Below are 17,525 nucleotides of genomic sequence, written 5' to 3' on the forward strand. Positions count from 1 at the left end.
TCACATAACTGTTATTATTATCCTCATTTTTTACAGATGAGAAAACTGAGGCTTAAAGAGTTTAAGAAACTTGCCCAAGAGGACCTAACGAGTGTGTGGTGGAGCTCAACTCAAATTGAGGCTGAGTGCATAGCCTTCGCTCTTGTTGTCTACACTTTGCTACCTCCCATCTCGTGTGGCATCTCACACATAGTAGGTGCAGAAAAGAAGTTGTTGACTATCTGACAATCAATAGAGTGTCTCATTTGATAAGACGTATTTTCATGACTGCTGTGGGCAATGTGTGCCTTTGACACCCAGCGGGGGAGGAAGTCAGGTGAAAGCTTTGCTTTTCCTAGTAAGTCCTGAGGGTGGGAAGAATCAACATACCTTGAACTCTGCAACATTTCCCCAAGGGCAAGGTATTTAACATTTTACTATTGAAGCATCCTTTAAAAGAATTACTGACATTATTTTTCTTTGAAAATAAAAAAGTTCAAAATGGAATTTAGATGGCCTTTTTCTATAAACCACACAAAACTTGTAGGAGAGTAAAAATACTGGATAAAACCATTTAATATCAAAGGTCTCCATTGCTGTACAAGACAATGTGACCAATATTTTAACCAAAAGCATCCAATTTTCTCCTAGATGTATGTTTTGGATCTTCAGAATAGTTTCCAAAAAAGGTATGTGCTTTCTCCAAGCATGCTGATGTTTCTCAAAAAAGTTTTGGGTCACCTCTTCTGAAATGTTCTTAAATACCTAAAACACATACTATGAAAACTCCTACTGCTGAAACATAGCAGTGAAGAGCATGAATTTGGGAATCCAGTGCCGGGGTTTGAATCCTGGTCCAGCCTCTTATTAGCTGAGGGATGTGGGGCAAGTTACTTTACCTCTATTTGCGCCAGTTTCCTCATTTGTAAAATAAGCTTAATAGTAGTGCTTAGTTCTTACTGTTGTGAAGATTAGGTGAAATAATCCTTGTAAAGTGCTCAGAACAATGCCCACTATAGCTCATGTACTATACTGTTACCACTGTGGTTTTATTGTTTCTCAATGATATTGAGAAAGAGCTAAGGGATGTTTGAAGCCAAGTGTGGTGATTATGGTGAGTGATAAAATTGGGTAGTATCATTTTCAGTAAATTAAAAACAATAGTAAAAGTGAGGTATGACTATAAAAGGTGAGAGTGATTTTTTTTGGTATGGCTATGAAGGCCAGTCCAGAAGAAATGCTACAAAACTCTCTTGAATAAAAAACAACGGTCTTTACCAAAATCAGACAAGGACATCACAAAAAGGAAAGCTATCTATAGACCAATATCCCTTATGAATATAGATGCAAAAAACCTCGACAAAATACTAGCATCTTGAATCCAACGGCATATAAATTCTACCATGACCAAGCAAGATTTATTCCGGGAATGCAAAGTGGGTTCAACATATGAAAATCAATCAATGTAAAACACCATATAAATAGAATAAAAGACAAAGGCCATGTGATTATCTCAATAGATACAGAAAGAGCATTTGACAAAATTCAATACCCTTTCATAAAAGCAAAAACAAAACTACTCAACAAACTTGGGATAGAAGGGAACTTCTTTAACCTGAAAAAGGGCATCTACAAAAACCCACAGCTAGCATGATACTTAATGGTGAAAGGCCAAATGCTCTCCCCCTAAGATCAGGAACAAGACAAGGATGTCCACCACTTCTATTTAACTTTGTACTGAAGGGTACGCAGGGAAATTACACAAGAGAAAGAAATAAAATGCATCTAGATTAGAAAAAAAGAAGTAAATCTATCTCTGTTGACAGATGACTTGGTTTTGTATATAGAAAATCCTAAGGAATCTATACACACACACACAAACTGTTAAAGCTAATAAATGAGTTCATCAAGGTGGCAAAGTATAAGATCAAGATACAAAAATCATCTGTGTTTCTTTATACTAGCAATGACCAATCTGAAAATAAAATCCCATCTACAATGTACCAAAAGGAATAAAACATTTACAAATACTTAGAAATAAATTTAACAAAAGAAGTGTAAAACTTGTATACTGAAAACTACAAAACATTGTTGAAAGAAACTAAAGAAAACCTAAATAAAATGAAAGATATTCCATGTTTGTGGATTGGAATACTTAATATTGTTAGAAAGCAACGTTCCCCAAATTAATCTACAGATTCAACACAATCCTTATCAAAATCCCAGCTGCCTTTTTGGCAAAAACTGAGAAGCTGATCCTAAAATTATATGGAAATGCAAGGGACCCAGAACGGCCCAAACAATCTTGAAAAAGAACAAAGTTGAAAGACTGAACACTTCCTGATTTCTAAACAAAGTAAAAAGTACAGTAACCAAGACTGTGTCAGACTGGCAGCAGTATAGACATTTATGCCTATAGAATGGCATTGAAAATCCAGAAATAAACCCATACATTTATAGTCAATTGATTTCAACAAGGGTGCCAAGAAAGTTTAATGAGAGAAAGAACAGTCTTTTCAATAAATGGTGCTGAAACAGTTGAATAGCCACATGCAAAGAATGAAGTGGAACCTCTACCTCATACCGTACACAAAAATCAATTCAACATGCGTTGATGACCTACAGACAAGAGCTAAAACTATAAATCTCTTAGAAGAAACATAGACATAGATCTTTGTGGCCTTGGTTAAGCAATGGTTTCTTAGATATGACCTCAAAAATAAAGTACAAGAAACAAAAGAAAAAATAGATTAATTGAACTTCATCAAAATTAAAAATGCTTGTGCTTGAAAGGACACCATTAAGGAAACGAAGAGACAAACCACAAAATGGGAAAAAATATTTACAAATCATTTGTTTGATAAGTGACCAGTATCTAGAATATGTGAGGAAATATTACAACAATAAAAAGACACCCAATTTAAAAATGGCCAAATAATTCAAATAGATATTTCTCCAAAAAAAGATACATAAATGGCCAACAAGTACATGAAAAGATGCTTGACATCATTAGTCTTTAGGGAAATGTAAATGAAAGTCACAATGAGATACCACTTCATACTACCTATAATCAAAAACATGGGGGCTTTCTCCTACAGTTGTTGTTATACACACTTGTGAGGTCAGACGGGCTGCAGCCATCTTGCCTCCAGCCTGAGGAGGAAGGCAAAGCATAGAGGAGGACATTGCTGGGGGACAGAGGAGGTGAATTTGTCCTAACTAATACAACTAAAAATAACTATACAGTTCCTGAACGAAAACTTTACAACATCCCTACTTTTTAATCCATGTTTTGGGAAGGCAGTCTTTGTCCTCTCCCTACCTTCCTTCCTCCATGAAGAGGGGCTTTTTTAGAAAAATTGTGGTAAATACACACAACATAAAATTTGCCATTTTAATTATGTTAGGTGTATAAATCAGTGGCATTAAGTACATTCACATTGTTGTCCAACTATTACCATTGTCTACTCCAGAACTTTTTCATCAACCCAAACTGAAACTCCGTAACCATTAAACACGAGGAGGGACTTAAGAAAAAAAAGGACAATAGCAAGTGTTGACGAGGATATGGAGAAATTGGAATTCTCATACATTGCTAGTAGGAATGTAAAACAGTGCAGCCACTTGGAAAACCGACAGTTCCTCAAAATGTAAAATACAGAGTTAACACATGACCCAATAATTCCATTCCTAGGTATATACCCAAGATAATTGAAAACATATATCCACACAAAAATGTTTGTAGTAGTCAAAAAGTGGAAAAGTGCCAAAACACTTTCTGGGGGGAGGGGGAATGCAAGTGACTGCTAGTGAGTATGGAGTTTCTTTTTGAAGTGATGAAAATGTTCTGAAATTAGATAGTGGTGATGTTCATACAACTCTGCAAATATACTGAAACCCTCTAAATTGTACACTTTAAAAGAATGGATTTCGAGCTAGCCCTGATGGCCTAATGGTTAAAGATCTGCGCGCTCTGCTTCAGTGGCCCAGGTTCAGTTCCTGGGCGCAGAACCACACCACTCATCTGTCAGTAGCCATGCTGTGGCAGCTCACATAGAAGAAATAGAAAAATTTACAACTAGAATATACAACCATGTACCGGGGCTTTGGGGAGGGGGGAAAAAAAGGAGAGAGAGGAAGATTGGCAATAGATGTCAGCTCAGAGTGAATCTTTCCCAGCAAAAAGAAGAAAAATAAAGAATGGATTTATGATATGTGAATTATAGCTCAGTTTCCAAAAAAAGGAAAGAAAAAACCCTTAGAAAAGCATAAACCCTGCATGACAATGATCAGCACCTCCTTGAAGGAAGGGCAAAACTCATTTTGGATATGAGAGATCTGGTGGACTTTAAAAATACATATATCACTTCTGATATTAGGAAAAAAATGCTCATGCTTAGCTTCCTACTTTGTTGACCTAAAAACTAAATGTGTTATTCATTAAACAAGTATATATTTGACGTTATTAGTCTTTCTTGTAAGGCATTACGGCATTATGGATATAAGTGACCCCTGTTACCACTCGTTGATTTTCTTGATTATTCTTTTGGGATGATAATGTACCTAAAGAAGACTAATAGTCCCTATACTTTTTATTTTATTTCTTTATAAATAAATAAAAGTTTACTTTGGAAGCTAGACATCATAATTCATCCAGAATTTACTTGCTTAATGATGTTTTGCCACACAAGTTTCGCGTTGCTACCCATGGTATGCACAAGGTTTTGCTCTTGCTAAATGAAAAATTCAGGCTGACTACAGAACAAGTCATATGAAATGATGAATGATTTGTGGAACTAGAGCTAAATGCTTACCCAAAAGCTGACCTGTGTCTACTATGGTCCAAAGTTTTGTACCCAAATCTAGACCTAAAATAGTTTTAGCTTCTTTCTCTATTTATTCCCTGAAGGGTTTAAAGCTAGGTTTTCGTTTTTTGTTTTTTTTACTTGGTTCATTTGGCTTGTGAAATAGCCTTATTTCCCTAAACACTTCTCTCCTTCTCAGACAGCAGGTTTGATAGTCTTAGCGAAATAAAAAAAATTTATCAGGATGAGGTCAAATGTTAACTACTACTTGTGTTACTATCATCTCTGCCTTCCCGTCCCTTCCCTGTCCTCCAGTGTTTTTCAGGATCATTCCTCAGGGGATTGCAAGTTCTAAAGGCAGAATCAGTGACAGTGGAGGGTCCTCAGTGGAGCAGGCACCTCCCTGGGCCGTCTTCCAGGAGGAGGCCGGCATCTGTCTCCTAAACTCAAAGACTGTGGCAAATTCCTGCACTAGGCTGCACTTTCTCTCTGCTTTTAGCAGTGACAGCTCCTCTTCCTTCTCTGAGCTTCTATCAAATGTAACAGAAAGATTAAGGTTGCTTCTGCTCCTTGCTAGAGAGACCTGTTGAAATATCCAGGCTCTGTGCTTTGATTTGGGGTCCAAATATTTGGCTTGGAGAGACAGGATTTATGTTAGAGTTGAGTTCTCTTTCTGCCCTGGCTATGCCAGATCCCACTTTAGCCCTTGGCCCTTAACTCACTAGGGTTCTCCTTGTGTGTTTTTATTCCACTGCTTGAATTTATTTTTAACTCCTTTAGGGAGCATTGCCAGGGCCTCTGGCTCAGCACTGCTGAGAGCCTGGTGAGTGGAGAAGGCCAGGATGGCCAGCGGGGAGGAGCATGAAGAAGCCACACGCTGAACATGAGCCCTCGGACAACATTCTTGGCTCAATGCTGGTCTACAGATTAATTCTAAATTCACTCTGATTTCAAGTGTACCAAAAAAACTTATCATTTAAGGAAGTTCAATGAGGAGTCCTTTTGTAAAGTAGTGACTTTTGCAGATAGGTTTTGCCTTGGAAAAGCAAAATCAAGCGCCATCATTTAACTTTTTGACAATTTGTATTGGTACCTGTTGGGTTTTCTTAAAGAAGGGGTCACCTCTATTTAGAAAGAAGGAGAATCTTTAGCACAGAGACTTAAAGTCTTGAATTTTTATGCCTTAATTCTGATCAGAATTACATCTCTATTTGCTCAGTTATATTAGCTATCTTGCCTTTTTGGTTCTGGAAAAATGACAGTTGTGTACTCTAAGGATATGATAAGGTTTGGGGCACATTCCTCCAAGGGAACTGACTGCTCTTCTTTCCCTGCCCAGAGAACTGGCTGTGGCGTGAAGCTGGAGTGGGTGCCTGGGGGCTCCAGCCTGACCCAGTGAAGGCAGAGCATCTCCTCTTAAGAAGACCCCAGGAAATTAGTTCCTTTCAGTCAGTGTCATGAGTTAATGAGCAGTGACTCTCAATGGACCTGAACTCTAGGCTAGCTCCACTTTGGCCAAACCTCTAGGGGTACATTAGGTGAGTCAGCCGAGTGGTTAAGGAGGGACTTGAGTCAGACCGCCTATGTTCTAATCCAGGCCTGGTCGGCTGGATTAGGCTGCAGAGCAACCTGTAAGGAGGACACAGCTGCTCACCTGGGCAGGAACACGTCCATCCTGGCTCTCCTCAGGCTGGAGGTCCAGATGTGGATGATGCTGGCTGTAAGGTGTGGCTCAATGTGGGCCAGTGGGGTGTCTTTGTCACGGGGCAGCACCAGGAGCAGACTCGCTGTGCTTCCCAGGTAAGGCAGCTCCAGTACCCCCACCTGATGGCCCGCTGGGTCCCGGAACTGGCCTGGAGGTTCAGTGGATGGGGGGTTAGTTTTGTCCCAGGAGCTAGGGGAACCAAACAGTGCCAGGCCCTGGAAGGACCAGCTCACAGAACTGGAAACAATGCATTTTGTTAACAAGGTGTCCACCTCACCCTCAGGAAGCAGTTTGAGGCCAAAGACTGCTGGGTGCTCTGGTCACCTTTCTGATCCTAAGGCCTACAATCTCTAAGATACCCTAACAAGGCTTGAGTCCCAGGGCCTGCAGTGGCTGGGCACAGTGGCGATGATGGCACATGGGAGAACAATACACCCTGTCTTACAGAGGCAGTCACTCCAGTCCTGGCCTAGTGTGGTCATGTGGGGACCCAGGCTCTTTGTGCTAGATCTTCCTATCTTTCAACCAAAGCTCTAAACCCAGACGTTCAATGAAATTTCCCAATTTTTAAAACACTGCGTAGGCCTAACAAAGCATGAATCCAGGCTGGATTTGATCTGGGGGCTGATAATTTGTAACCAGTGACCTAAACAAATATGTCACAGGATGGGCACCTGGCAGCTTGTGGGCAATGGCAATGGCTGAGTGAGGACAAGTCCAGCCCATTGGGCAGAGCATGATTTTGGAGGCATGTGATGATGGTCCAGGTGGCAGCAGACACAGATGGCCAGAGACGGGGCGCCCCAGTGAGGCTTGCTGGTGAATGCAGAGGCAGTGGCTGGACCTAGTGATGGGAAAGGAGGACAAGGAATATGGAGCAATCCAGGTGGGCTGGGGAGAACTGGCGGCCTGGGGCAGCTCCAGCCTCGGGTGGAGCTCCAGACAGATCCCTTCCCGGGGAGGACAGCAAGGCTGGCCCTAGCATTGTGGGATGGCAGACCTGACTGGCTGCTGAGGCAAAAATCTTAGGCTTAGTGGGGAAAGATAGGGGCATGGTTCCTACTCCTTACTTTATCTATTCAATAAATATTTGCTCAGCATCCATTAAGTGCCAGCTACTGTGCACTGCACGCTGGGTGTTAAGAGAAGAACAAGAGTGTCATAGAGCCCCCCTGCCACTATGTAGCTGACAGTCAGATGAACCAGCCTGGGTCACAGAGGCAACAGGAAAGTATTAGGAACAAGAACTACAATACATCTTAAAGGGATGATTACTTATCCAATAGACGTTCTTCTCTTCTCATCTTACTTGACCTCAATTAAGAATTATTGGTTGAATAAACAAATGAATAAATTCACTGAGCACTCTGTGAGTCCTGCGTGGAATCAGAACAGGATGACCAGCAAGTTTTCTAAATGCCAAAGTTCCTGAAACACTGATTTAAGTCTCACTAGCTTTTTCCTGAATAGGAAACTAATTAGTCCTACAAGCTGGAGGGGGCTGCACCTGCAAACGAGGGCTGCCAGGTGAGACTGAGAAAGGAGGTGTGTAGGGGCAGGGTGCTGGGGTCCCACTGAGGTACACACACCACACACCAGTCTGCCGGGATGGGGGCTGCCAGGTGCTCGCTGGTGCACCCCCACTCTGACCAGGATGAGTGACCATCAGGCAGAACAATGGTATTTTAGGACCGGTGGCACTTTCAGTGTGGTCATACTCCTGAGAGCCTTTTAGACTGGACTCTCAATTTCCCATCTTTTCTCAGCACCAAAGGTGAAGCGGGTGTTCATTTTATGGAGGTGCCTCCCAAGGGAGGGGTTTGGTCCAAACGTCTTTGGTTTGACACTAACTCCTCCCTTTACTAAGTGAGGAGGGAAATGTCAAGCATGAAATTGGGTTTCTCTTTCACATCTGCTTCCTTACCTTCCTCAGAGTCTCCCGGCTCCCTGGTCTTTCCTTACGCCACACCCACCATATGGCAGAGAGAACCACAGAGAAACTCAGCCTGATCCTTTGAGAGCAGAGACCTGGCCTCCTCTCCCCGCCCGCATTCCTCTCACCCTGGTGTTCCTCTCACTAGGCAGCACGGCTGTGGGGAAGAAGCTCACCGTAGTTGACCTCGGCCATTTGGTACATCGTGGGGACCCGGAGAACACGGCCCTGGGCGCAGGTGAAAGGCAGGAGCTGAGTGTCCGTGGAGGAGAATCTCTGCCGCCAAGTGCTTCGGAAGGACATGGTGCTCACCAGCGCCAGCTGAGCAAGTGCTGCGTTGCCGCGCTCCCTCATCGAGCCACCTGGGCCCTCACCTGCAGGTGGAGAGGGACTGTGTTGCGGACACCTGTGCATTCTCTGGGGGGTGCTGAAGCGTCCCTGAAGTGGGCTTTGTAGCCTGCTTGTTACTATCTATGAGTTGTGGAATTGTAGTGTTTGTAACTAGCTGCAGCTGAAGACCATGCTTGTATTCTTTTCTGAACAGGTTGGGATGCTCTGCTGGTTCCAGCAGGTTCCAGCTGGTGCAGTTTCCCAGGAGGCATCAGGTGTGCACCCCTGAGGCAGACCCCTGGGAGGGCCTGGGTGCTGTGATGGGAGATGCTGCACGATGTTATCCCCACCCCATCGCCCTGGCTGCCAAGCCTCATTCCTGGCAGGGCCTCTGCTCAGACAACTTTCATGGTGGGGTCATTGCGATTCCATGTGTCACCAGAGAGAGCAGCAGCCTGAGTGCCCCTCAAGGGACAGCTTTTGTCCCAGCCCTTTATTTATTTAATAAACACCTACTTTGTGCCGGTCTCTGTTTAAAGGCTTTACAAGCCCTCACTGACTTCTCCCAACAGTCGTTTTGTTATTCCCAGTTCTACAGATGGGGTCACCAAGGCTCAGAGAGGTTGTGCAAGGTCATGTACTTGTGAGGGGCAAAGCCACTATCTTACCAGTTGACCAAGATAGAAACCTAGGATTTGAACCCAAGCAACCTGGCCCCAGACTCCAGGCCTTTCAGGGCCACACCGATTGCCCCTCTTTCTTAGAGGACAATCTGCCCTGGGGGTTGAGAGCAGCTAACTGTGGCCTTGGGTCCCTGGCAGCACAACCAGAGGAGACAGGGAATTAAAACATTTTAAAATAAATTGAAAAGATACTGTGAAAGAGAGAAAGAGGAGGAAAGCTTCTTATCAATAAAGATCTTCATGTTTGCATTTTAACTCTGCGCACCTTGTCCATGCATACTTTGTTCTCAGTTCAATCATAAAGTTCATATCACCTTCTGTTCTGCGTTTTAAACAACACTGGGTTTTGAACGTTCTCCCTATTTCCAGTGACCTTTGTAATTATCAAAGATGCTGGAGACAGACTACCTGGATTAGAATCCTGGCTCTGCGGTCCCTGGATGGGAGACCCAATCTCTGTGTCCCAGTTTCTCCGTTTGCAAAATGAGGATTTTCCCTCCTAGGATTACTGTGAGGGTGAACTGGGATAATAAACGTGGAGGAGTTAGAAGAGTGCTAAATAAATAAACTGAGCACTCAGCAAACGTTGATAATTTTCATTGTCTTTAATAACAATTACAACCGCATCATACACAGGTGCTGTAATTCACTGAATCATCCCTAATTGCTGGACAGTTAGGTTGTTTGTAAATCTTTTTCTTTGATAACACTGGGCTGAGCATCTTATCATATAGCTTTTTCTTCTCTTGAATTATTTCCTTAAGCTAAATTCCCAAGAAACCACTTTTTTGGGCTCCTACTGCATTTTGCTGTCACAGGGGGGTTAACTGTAGGTGACAGTAGAGCTCGGAGGGACTCACTTCCGGGACAGTTGCATGGGTCAAAGCCTGCAGGGTTTCCTGGAGGTGGGACACTCTGAAGAGTCCTTTCTGTGTGAGTGGGTGTGCGCACGTGTGAGTGTGAATGACTGGGTTGGGGGGGAGAGGTAGAAGGGGGCCAAGGGTCAGTTTGCTTGCTGCATAGAGGACGTCATTCAATGTAGGCTCCCCCAAGAGGACAAACTTCTGTTGCAATAGAGAGTGGCCTGAGTACCCATCCTCATGGCTTCTGGTGAATCTGTCTTTATAGCCCTCTGACTTTAGCCTCACTGAGGCGGATGGTTTTCTTTTACCTGCAGTCTGCCTGGAGGCCCATTCATCCTCCTGGATGGCGCTGATGGGCTCACTGAGGTTGGCTGGCTCCAGGCTGCTGTTGGCCCAGCGGGAGACCTGCTCCACAAAGCAGGGGGAGAGCGTCGTTCCCACCTGCACAAAAAGGGTACAGGCCAGCTCCATCCTGGCGCCTTGGCTGGAGTTGGGTAGTGTGGCATAAACGGCGTGCAAGAACTCTTTCACCCTTTGGTCTGTGAAAAAGGTGTTGGGATAAATTGACACTGGTGAGTGTGAGTAGGGAGTTAGCACAACTCTGTTTGCACATTGCATTGAAATGGGGCCTCAGCACCCCCACTCTGCTTTCATAGGGTTCCTCCACCATGTACAGTCAATCTGGAAAAGTCATAGCTAAATCGCTCAGGAATTAGCCTGTATCCACAGATTAGAAGTTCGGGGAAAAACCCATGCCAGATCTAGAAGAAATCAGGCTGTGATTAAGTCAAATAGAAAAACACTACCAACATCCCAGAGGCTATTCTTTCCTAACTTTCAGAGTCAAAAATGTTGACCAGTGCTAGAATAGAGAAAGCTGGGAAAACCGCAGGTCTGGTATGCAGGGTGATGGGGCTTCGAATAATGACGAAGTCAACCGATTTTGGGGAACCTCACAAGTAACAATGATGCACGGTGGCCGGGTTGTTGAATTGTCAATATATCTTGTGCAGCTCCTTAAATCCATTCCCAAGACTGCATGTCATAAGCCTGAGTGACAATTGAATGCAGCCTCTTTTAGAACTATGCCTTCAATTTGAGAAACACAGAGGACAGGTAAGAACGCTTCTCATTCCCCATCTCTCTAAGACCCAGCAGGCAGCTCGTGTTATTAATGTCAGCGAGAACCTGAAAGAATGTTGAGGAAATAATAAGCAATTGAGAGAGTCGATAGTTTCCGCCTTCTTCATGGCAGCTGACCTTCTATTTACTTACTACTTACACAGGAGATTGCTTCCTTCCCTCCATAATCAATAGCGGATTTTTTTTTCCACACTGTTACTCACAAGCTGCAGCTCCCATCCTCCCCTAGGCATCCGTAACCGGAGTGAGGCCTCTCACACATGGTAAATGAGGATACAGCTGAATATCCCAAGCTCCTTGCTCCTGATACCTGCAAGCTGGGCATTTCCAGGCATCAGGTGCCCTTCCTGTGCAGGCTGCTCTGGAATGTGGCCGCCCCCTTGTCCTCTGGGCCTCTCCTTCCTCTTAGTCTCAGCCCTGTGGCTCTCCATGAATCTCCCCTGTGAGATGCATGCTTGGTACCCTCTTCCTGCACCACCTTGCCCCATCTGGCTCTTCCAGGGCTCCTGTTGAGATGAATCTCTGATTGGTTTGGGGTCCATCCACTCTGACACCCTTCATGTCCCAGAGGCCAGGCCAGGAGGCAGCAGCAGATCCCCGACTTGCCTGGCCAAAGTCCTCTGGGGTGGGTAGGACGAGGCATGGGCACCCAGAATACACCCTGGCCAGGGCCCCCCGCCACCAGGCTGCAGACCACAGTTGCAGACAGATTTCACTCGACCACAAAACTTTCACTACCAAAGCAGCTGCTTAGAATCTGCAACTGTAAAAAAGGGACCCAGAACATAAATCTCATGAATTACAGCCTACCTCCAGTGCTTGCTTTTTATTTTAACAAAAGAAATAAATGAAAAAATACTTATGATCAGATTTTCCTCTACTGAGGAAGGTCATATGTATTTATAGAACCGTGTCTTTGTAGAATGTTCACTGTCTCTGCAAGAACAAAGTGAGACATTTCTCTGGTCCATAGTGTACTGTGACCTTGGGAAATGGTCACAGAGCTCTCCCCTCTGTCCTCTCACCTGATCTGGGACCAGTGTTCCTTTAGCCAGACACACACATTAAAGTAGCAGAGTAAATTGAGAAATCTTTTCTCCATCCGAGAAATGTGCCTGCCCGTTTGCACACAGGAAGAGCTTTTCTGGGCGCTGCCAGAATATACATCACTAGCATAAAAAATACTGAAGGTTGACGGTGTTCACAGACTCTGTGCTAAACACTCTACATTCACGATCACATTTAATCCTTTCAGCAACCCTGTGAATTAAGTGCTGTTATGATCCCCATTTATAGGAGAGGGAGCTGGGACTTAGACAAATTAATAAACTTGTGCAGGGCCATGGGTTGTGGGAGGTGGTGCTTTACTGCCTTCCCACAGACGGGTGAAGGACAGGTAAGCTGGGAAAGCCTCTTGCTCTTGGAGCACAAAGCCCAAAGCCTCCTATTTTGCTGTATGTAATGTCATGAGTTTCCCAGGTCCCTGTTCGTGATGGGGCAAAAGGGACTGATGACAAACTGCCCCTCCCTCACACCCGGAAAGAGCATCCTGTCACTGCTGGCTTAATTCCTCTCCACCTCCCCCGCCTCCTGCCCACCACCCCCTTCCCCCCCAACCCCCAGGAAGCCATCATTCTTGCAGGAGAGGGGCTAGGTGGCTCTAACAGAATGCTGAGCAGGGAAGGAGGCAGAAGGAAGGAAAAACACGGGGGCTGCAGGAGATCAGGAATGTGGTGGGGGAGGTGTGGAGGGTTTGAGGAGAGGGTCCCTGGGATGGGCAGAGAGTGGGAGGAAAGTGCTGGAAGGAGAAGTGATATTTTCATGAGTCTTGCTGCAGACAGCCCAGCCTCCTAACTGCTTTGCAAGACCAGCAAAGAGCGCCTTCCTTTTTAATGCATTTGCTGAACTGGACTTCTCGAATCTGACACTGAATCTGGTGGGTCCGGACTTTGTAATGTTAATGTATAGGAAATTCTCAAACTACAAGAAACATCTTGGTGATGCTGATGTTTTAATTGCCAGAGAATTAAAAGAGGGTTACGTTTTAGGGTGATGTCTGTAGAGTCTGGTTGTGCTGAGAGATTAATGAGAATAGTCCTGGTGAAAAATAGAGAAGGTAAAGTCCTAATGTATTCATGCAACTGCTCAGTGGCTCAGACCGGAGCTAAGGGAGTGTGGAAAGAACACAGGATTTGGAGTCAGAAAATCTGGAACTCGAATCCTGCCTCCGCTGACTTGCCTGTTGAGTGAGCTGAGTCTTGCCAAATCGTTAACCTCTGGTCTCACTTGTAAAATGGGGCTTATTAATGGCAGCCTATAGATTGTATGTGGTTTCTATGAGGGTCAAATGACATAATGACTCTAAAAGTGAAATCCATATGCAACATCAAACAGAATTCTTTCCCAAGGGCCAGGCCACCTCCATCTCTGAGGCCTCTGCTCCTAGCTTCCATCTTCTGTTTAAGCGAGAGAGCTCTGTTCATTTACCTGGAAAAACAATGGAAATCCCAAGAACTTGGAACATTGGGAAATCATGCGTTGCATGTGGTGAAAACAAGGGTACTCTTTGGAGACACCACTGGTGTCTGTTCTGAATCTCATGCTGTGCTCCTATGACCAGCAGGGGGGAGTCCTGGCAAAGCTCCTGGTTGTCCCATACTGGCTGGGTACTCAGTGGGAAGACACTGCTGATGTGCCCACTGCAAACCTGAAGAGATCTTTCTGTAGATTGAACAGGAGCAATGCCCCAAGACCCTGGGATGTGCTTTGCTGCTGCTTTTTGCAAGTATTTTTGGTCAGTATTGACTTTTAAAAGAAAGACTGGGCCAGAGCAGGTGGTGGGTTCTAGCCCGTTGGATTAAGCAGCACACACATAATTTTCTGAGCTATCTTGGGGCAAACCAAAGTACAGGGTATTCTATTAACTAGAGCTCTGTAAGCACCACATTCCTGTTCATAATAATTAACCATGGCTCCATGAGATAATGAGGCAGTTTATGGCTAAGAAAACAAAAGGTGGGATAATGTTCCACGGAGTTTGACTGTTAAGCATTCTTGACATTTGGTAATTCTTGAATGGGCTCTATGGAAACGCTCTTAATCATGTTTGGTTGGGCAGGTACCCCAACTATATGTGACAACAGAGAACTGACTGTGATCAGTTCCCTTTCTCTGCAGGATAGTGACGCTTGCATTTCTCATTTCCCCCAATCCTGAATTCTGTGAGTGTTTTAAGGCTGAAATGCTTGCCCCTCTTCATTTTCCTATTGATTCTTCATAACCTATCTCAGGTGTCCTGTCTTCTGGGGAGCCTTCTTGATCTGCCAGTGGAATAAATCATTCCTTCCTCTGTACTAACTTATTTCAAAGAAATTCACTTACCGCACTGCGTTAGAGTGTATTGCCATGCGCATCATTCCTATGAGACTGAGCGGCTTCCTTATATATCTGGAGGCTGAGTTCCTGGCACGGCACCAGCCCGTGCAGCAGGAGCTCAAGAGAACTTGATGAATTGCATTGCCCTGAATCTAGTGTGGCTGAAGAATAACTCCAGGGACACGTGCATTTCCGTGATACACTTGCTGAGAAAAATTAAGCTCGATAACTTACGTCTGTCTTCAAATAGCCTCAGACAGAAAACATATTTGTCTGTTGGCCACGAGAACTGTTTTGCCAGGGGACAGGGTGTGGATGGAGGGAGATGGGAAGCTCAGCTGGTGCCTTGTGGCCTGACATCTTGAGAGCTAACCTTTACTTGCAACTCAAGATTCTGGCTCCAAAGGAAGCTGTCACCAAGATCATGTTGGTATTAGTTCCTGTACTTTCTAAAAAATATTAATTTACACAACTGTCACTCCCATCCTTTTTTATTGACATCTTATTCTAAGATAGAGAAAAAGAACTTACGTCTGTGAGTGTCTGTGTTAGTGTGGAGTGGGTGGGTTGGTATGAGGTCAGCCACTAAGCCAGAGACCCTGAATCCCGGCCGGGTGTGGCTGACCTGGCATTCATGGGACTCTTACTGCTGTAGGCAGAGCTGTTCTAAAATGCATAAGCACAGCATTATGTTGTTACATATGGCACTGGCTAGAGGTCACAGATTTATGAAAGCAGGTTGGTTAAGAGCATAGGCTCTGGAGCCAGATAGCCTAGGCTGGAATCCCAGCTCTGCCACATACTAGCTGTGTGAACTTGGGCATGTTGCTTAAACTCTCTGTGCCTATATGTTCTTCTATAAAATAGGGATGATAATATGATTACCTACCTCAATAGTGTTGTTATGACAAATAATTGAGTTAATATTTGCAAGATGCTCTGAACACTGCCTGGCACCTTGTAAGCACTATCAAAGAGCTTGAGAAATAAAACTGAAAAATTGCCGTGGAACCTGAGCTTAGAAGGGGACCTTAAAAATCCTCAAGGGTAACCACGATCCAAAGTTTAAGTGCATTCTGCTACATTCCTGCCAAGTGGTCATTATTCTCTGTGTGCCCGCCCTGGTAGCTGGGAGCTCTCCCCTCCGGAGGCAGCCCGAGCGTGTGAGTGAGGAGCACAGTGAGTGTGAGTGTGAGAAGGAGTAGGAGAGAGTGTGAGCATGAGCGTGAGCAGCAGAGTGAGCAGGAGAGCAAGCAGCCCTCTTACCACGGACCGTGTAACCCAGGGCCTCTGCCAGCTGCCGGCCTGTGTTCCCTTGGGCTCCAAATTGCAGGATCTCTAGAGGGATGGACACGCCGACAGGCGAAATGACGAGGTTGTCTCCACTTCTCTCTGCTGCCACGCTCCGGTAGAGGCGAAGTGCGTGCTCAGTCTTCAGAAACATCAGGTCCTCCCGGAGATCGCTGATTCCTCCCGGGAGGCAGGAGTGAAGGAGGAAGAGAGCCAACAGGAGAGGCCCCATGGAGGCAGGAAGAGTTCCTGCAGTTCAGAGGGAGGAGAGGCAGGGTGAGGTGAGAGTGGCAGTCACATCCTGCAGAGAACTGTGCCATCCTGGCTCTGAGTTCAGGGGCTGGGAATGGCCAAGGGAGACGTTCAGTCAGCCGTCTTGGTTACCCACCTCCAGGCTCACCCTGCACCCGGCTGCGTTACTGCATCCTGTTGTGTCTGCATTGGAAATACTCACTGTGAAACCAAACTGTGAGTTGGAAGACATGGATTTTAGGTCTGCGTCTGTCACTTACCAGGTGTGTGATCTTGGGCAAGGCCCTAGTCAGACCAGAAGGAAACCATTATGTTGGAAAAGAAATGTAACAAGTACGTCCTACTCATTTTTCTTGGTATTCAGCCAGCTTATAGCTGTGCCATGTCTGCCGTTAATAATAATAATAATAATAAATATACTGTGTTAAAAGGACTTTATATTTTCTCAGTTAATCATCACAACAACCTTAACAGGTAGCTGCTATTATATTTCAAATACAGAGATGATGCGGTTTAGAGAGCTCGGTGAATCATTTAAGAAAACACATGGGGAAAGAAACAGGCCTGTGACTCAAGTCCTAGTCTTCCATGAGTGTATATAAAACACTGAGATATAAATGCACATTAAAATATTGATACATGAGCTGATTGTACCTAGAATATCAGCATTCTTGTGATGTGAATTATTCTTACAAAAAAGAACACTTTGACGGAGAGCAGAATTATACAAATATAGCTCCTACCACAAAACGTACCCCTCAAAGGAAGAGAGAGTATTAGCTGGCAGTTAATGCAAAGAAGAGAAAAGCAGAGCAAAAAGTGTTGTCAGTGACTCTGCCACACACGCAGCCTGCAGCAATGTTTGCCAAGTGTTCTAACTTTGCTATCATACAGGATTGGTGTGAGCCAGGCCCAGTGCAAAGTCACTTCCTATGAGAAGCTTACAAGTAAACCCACTGGACTCAACCATGTTTACTCCAGATACAGGCCCACAATGGAAAAGCATCCTCTTTTCCCCAACTCTTCCTTCCTGTAGCCAAGCACAAATGCAGCGCTTGGATGACTTGGCATCGTAGGGGTGGGCATGTGCGTGTGTGTGGGTGTCTTTCTGTGTGTGTGTTTGGCGGAAGCAGATCTCAGCCTAGAGTCATTTGTGAAATGAGCCAG

At 44.8% G+C, this 17,525-nt stretch overlaps 1 protein-coding gene and 1 long non-coding RNA gene across 2 annotated transcripts in view; one reads left to right on the top strand and one right to left on the bottom strand.

Annotated features, from left to right (window-relative positions):
• SERPINE3 (serpin family E member 3) overlaps positions 1–16,429 on the bottom strand; it is a 30,825-nt gene extending 14,396 nt beyond the window's left edge. The window contains exons 1-4 of the mRNA XM_070240303.1: positions 16,083–16,429; positions 10,607–10,837; positions 8,599–8,796; positions 6,439–6,637 (exon numbers count right to left, since the gene is read on the bottom strand). Of these exons, the coding sequence (XP_070096404.1) occupies positions 6,439–6,637; positions 8,599–8,796; positions 10,607–10,837; positions 16,083–16,338 (884 nt within the window). The 5' untranslated portion in view covers positions 16,339–16,429. The remainder of the gene's footprint in view (positions 1–6,438; positions 6,638–8,598; positions 8,797–10,606; positions 10,838–16,082) is intronic.
• LOC138918514 (uncharacterized) lies at positions 37–9,695 on the top strand. Its single transcript, XR_011427955.1, has 2 exons — positions 37–192; positions 8,571–9,695. It is a non-coding gene; the product is annotated as an uncharacterized lncRNA (long non-coding RNA).
• Positions 16,430–17,525: the final 1,096 nt, after the last annotated feature.

This window comes from Equus caballus, chromosome 17, assembly GCF_041296265.1.
Source record: "Equus caballus isolate H_3958 breed thoroughbred chromosome 17, TB-T2T, whole genome shotgun sequence".
NCBI lineage: Eukaryota > Metazoa > Chordata > Mammalia > Perissodactyla > Equidae > Equus > Equus caballus.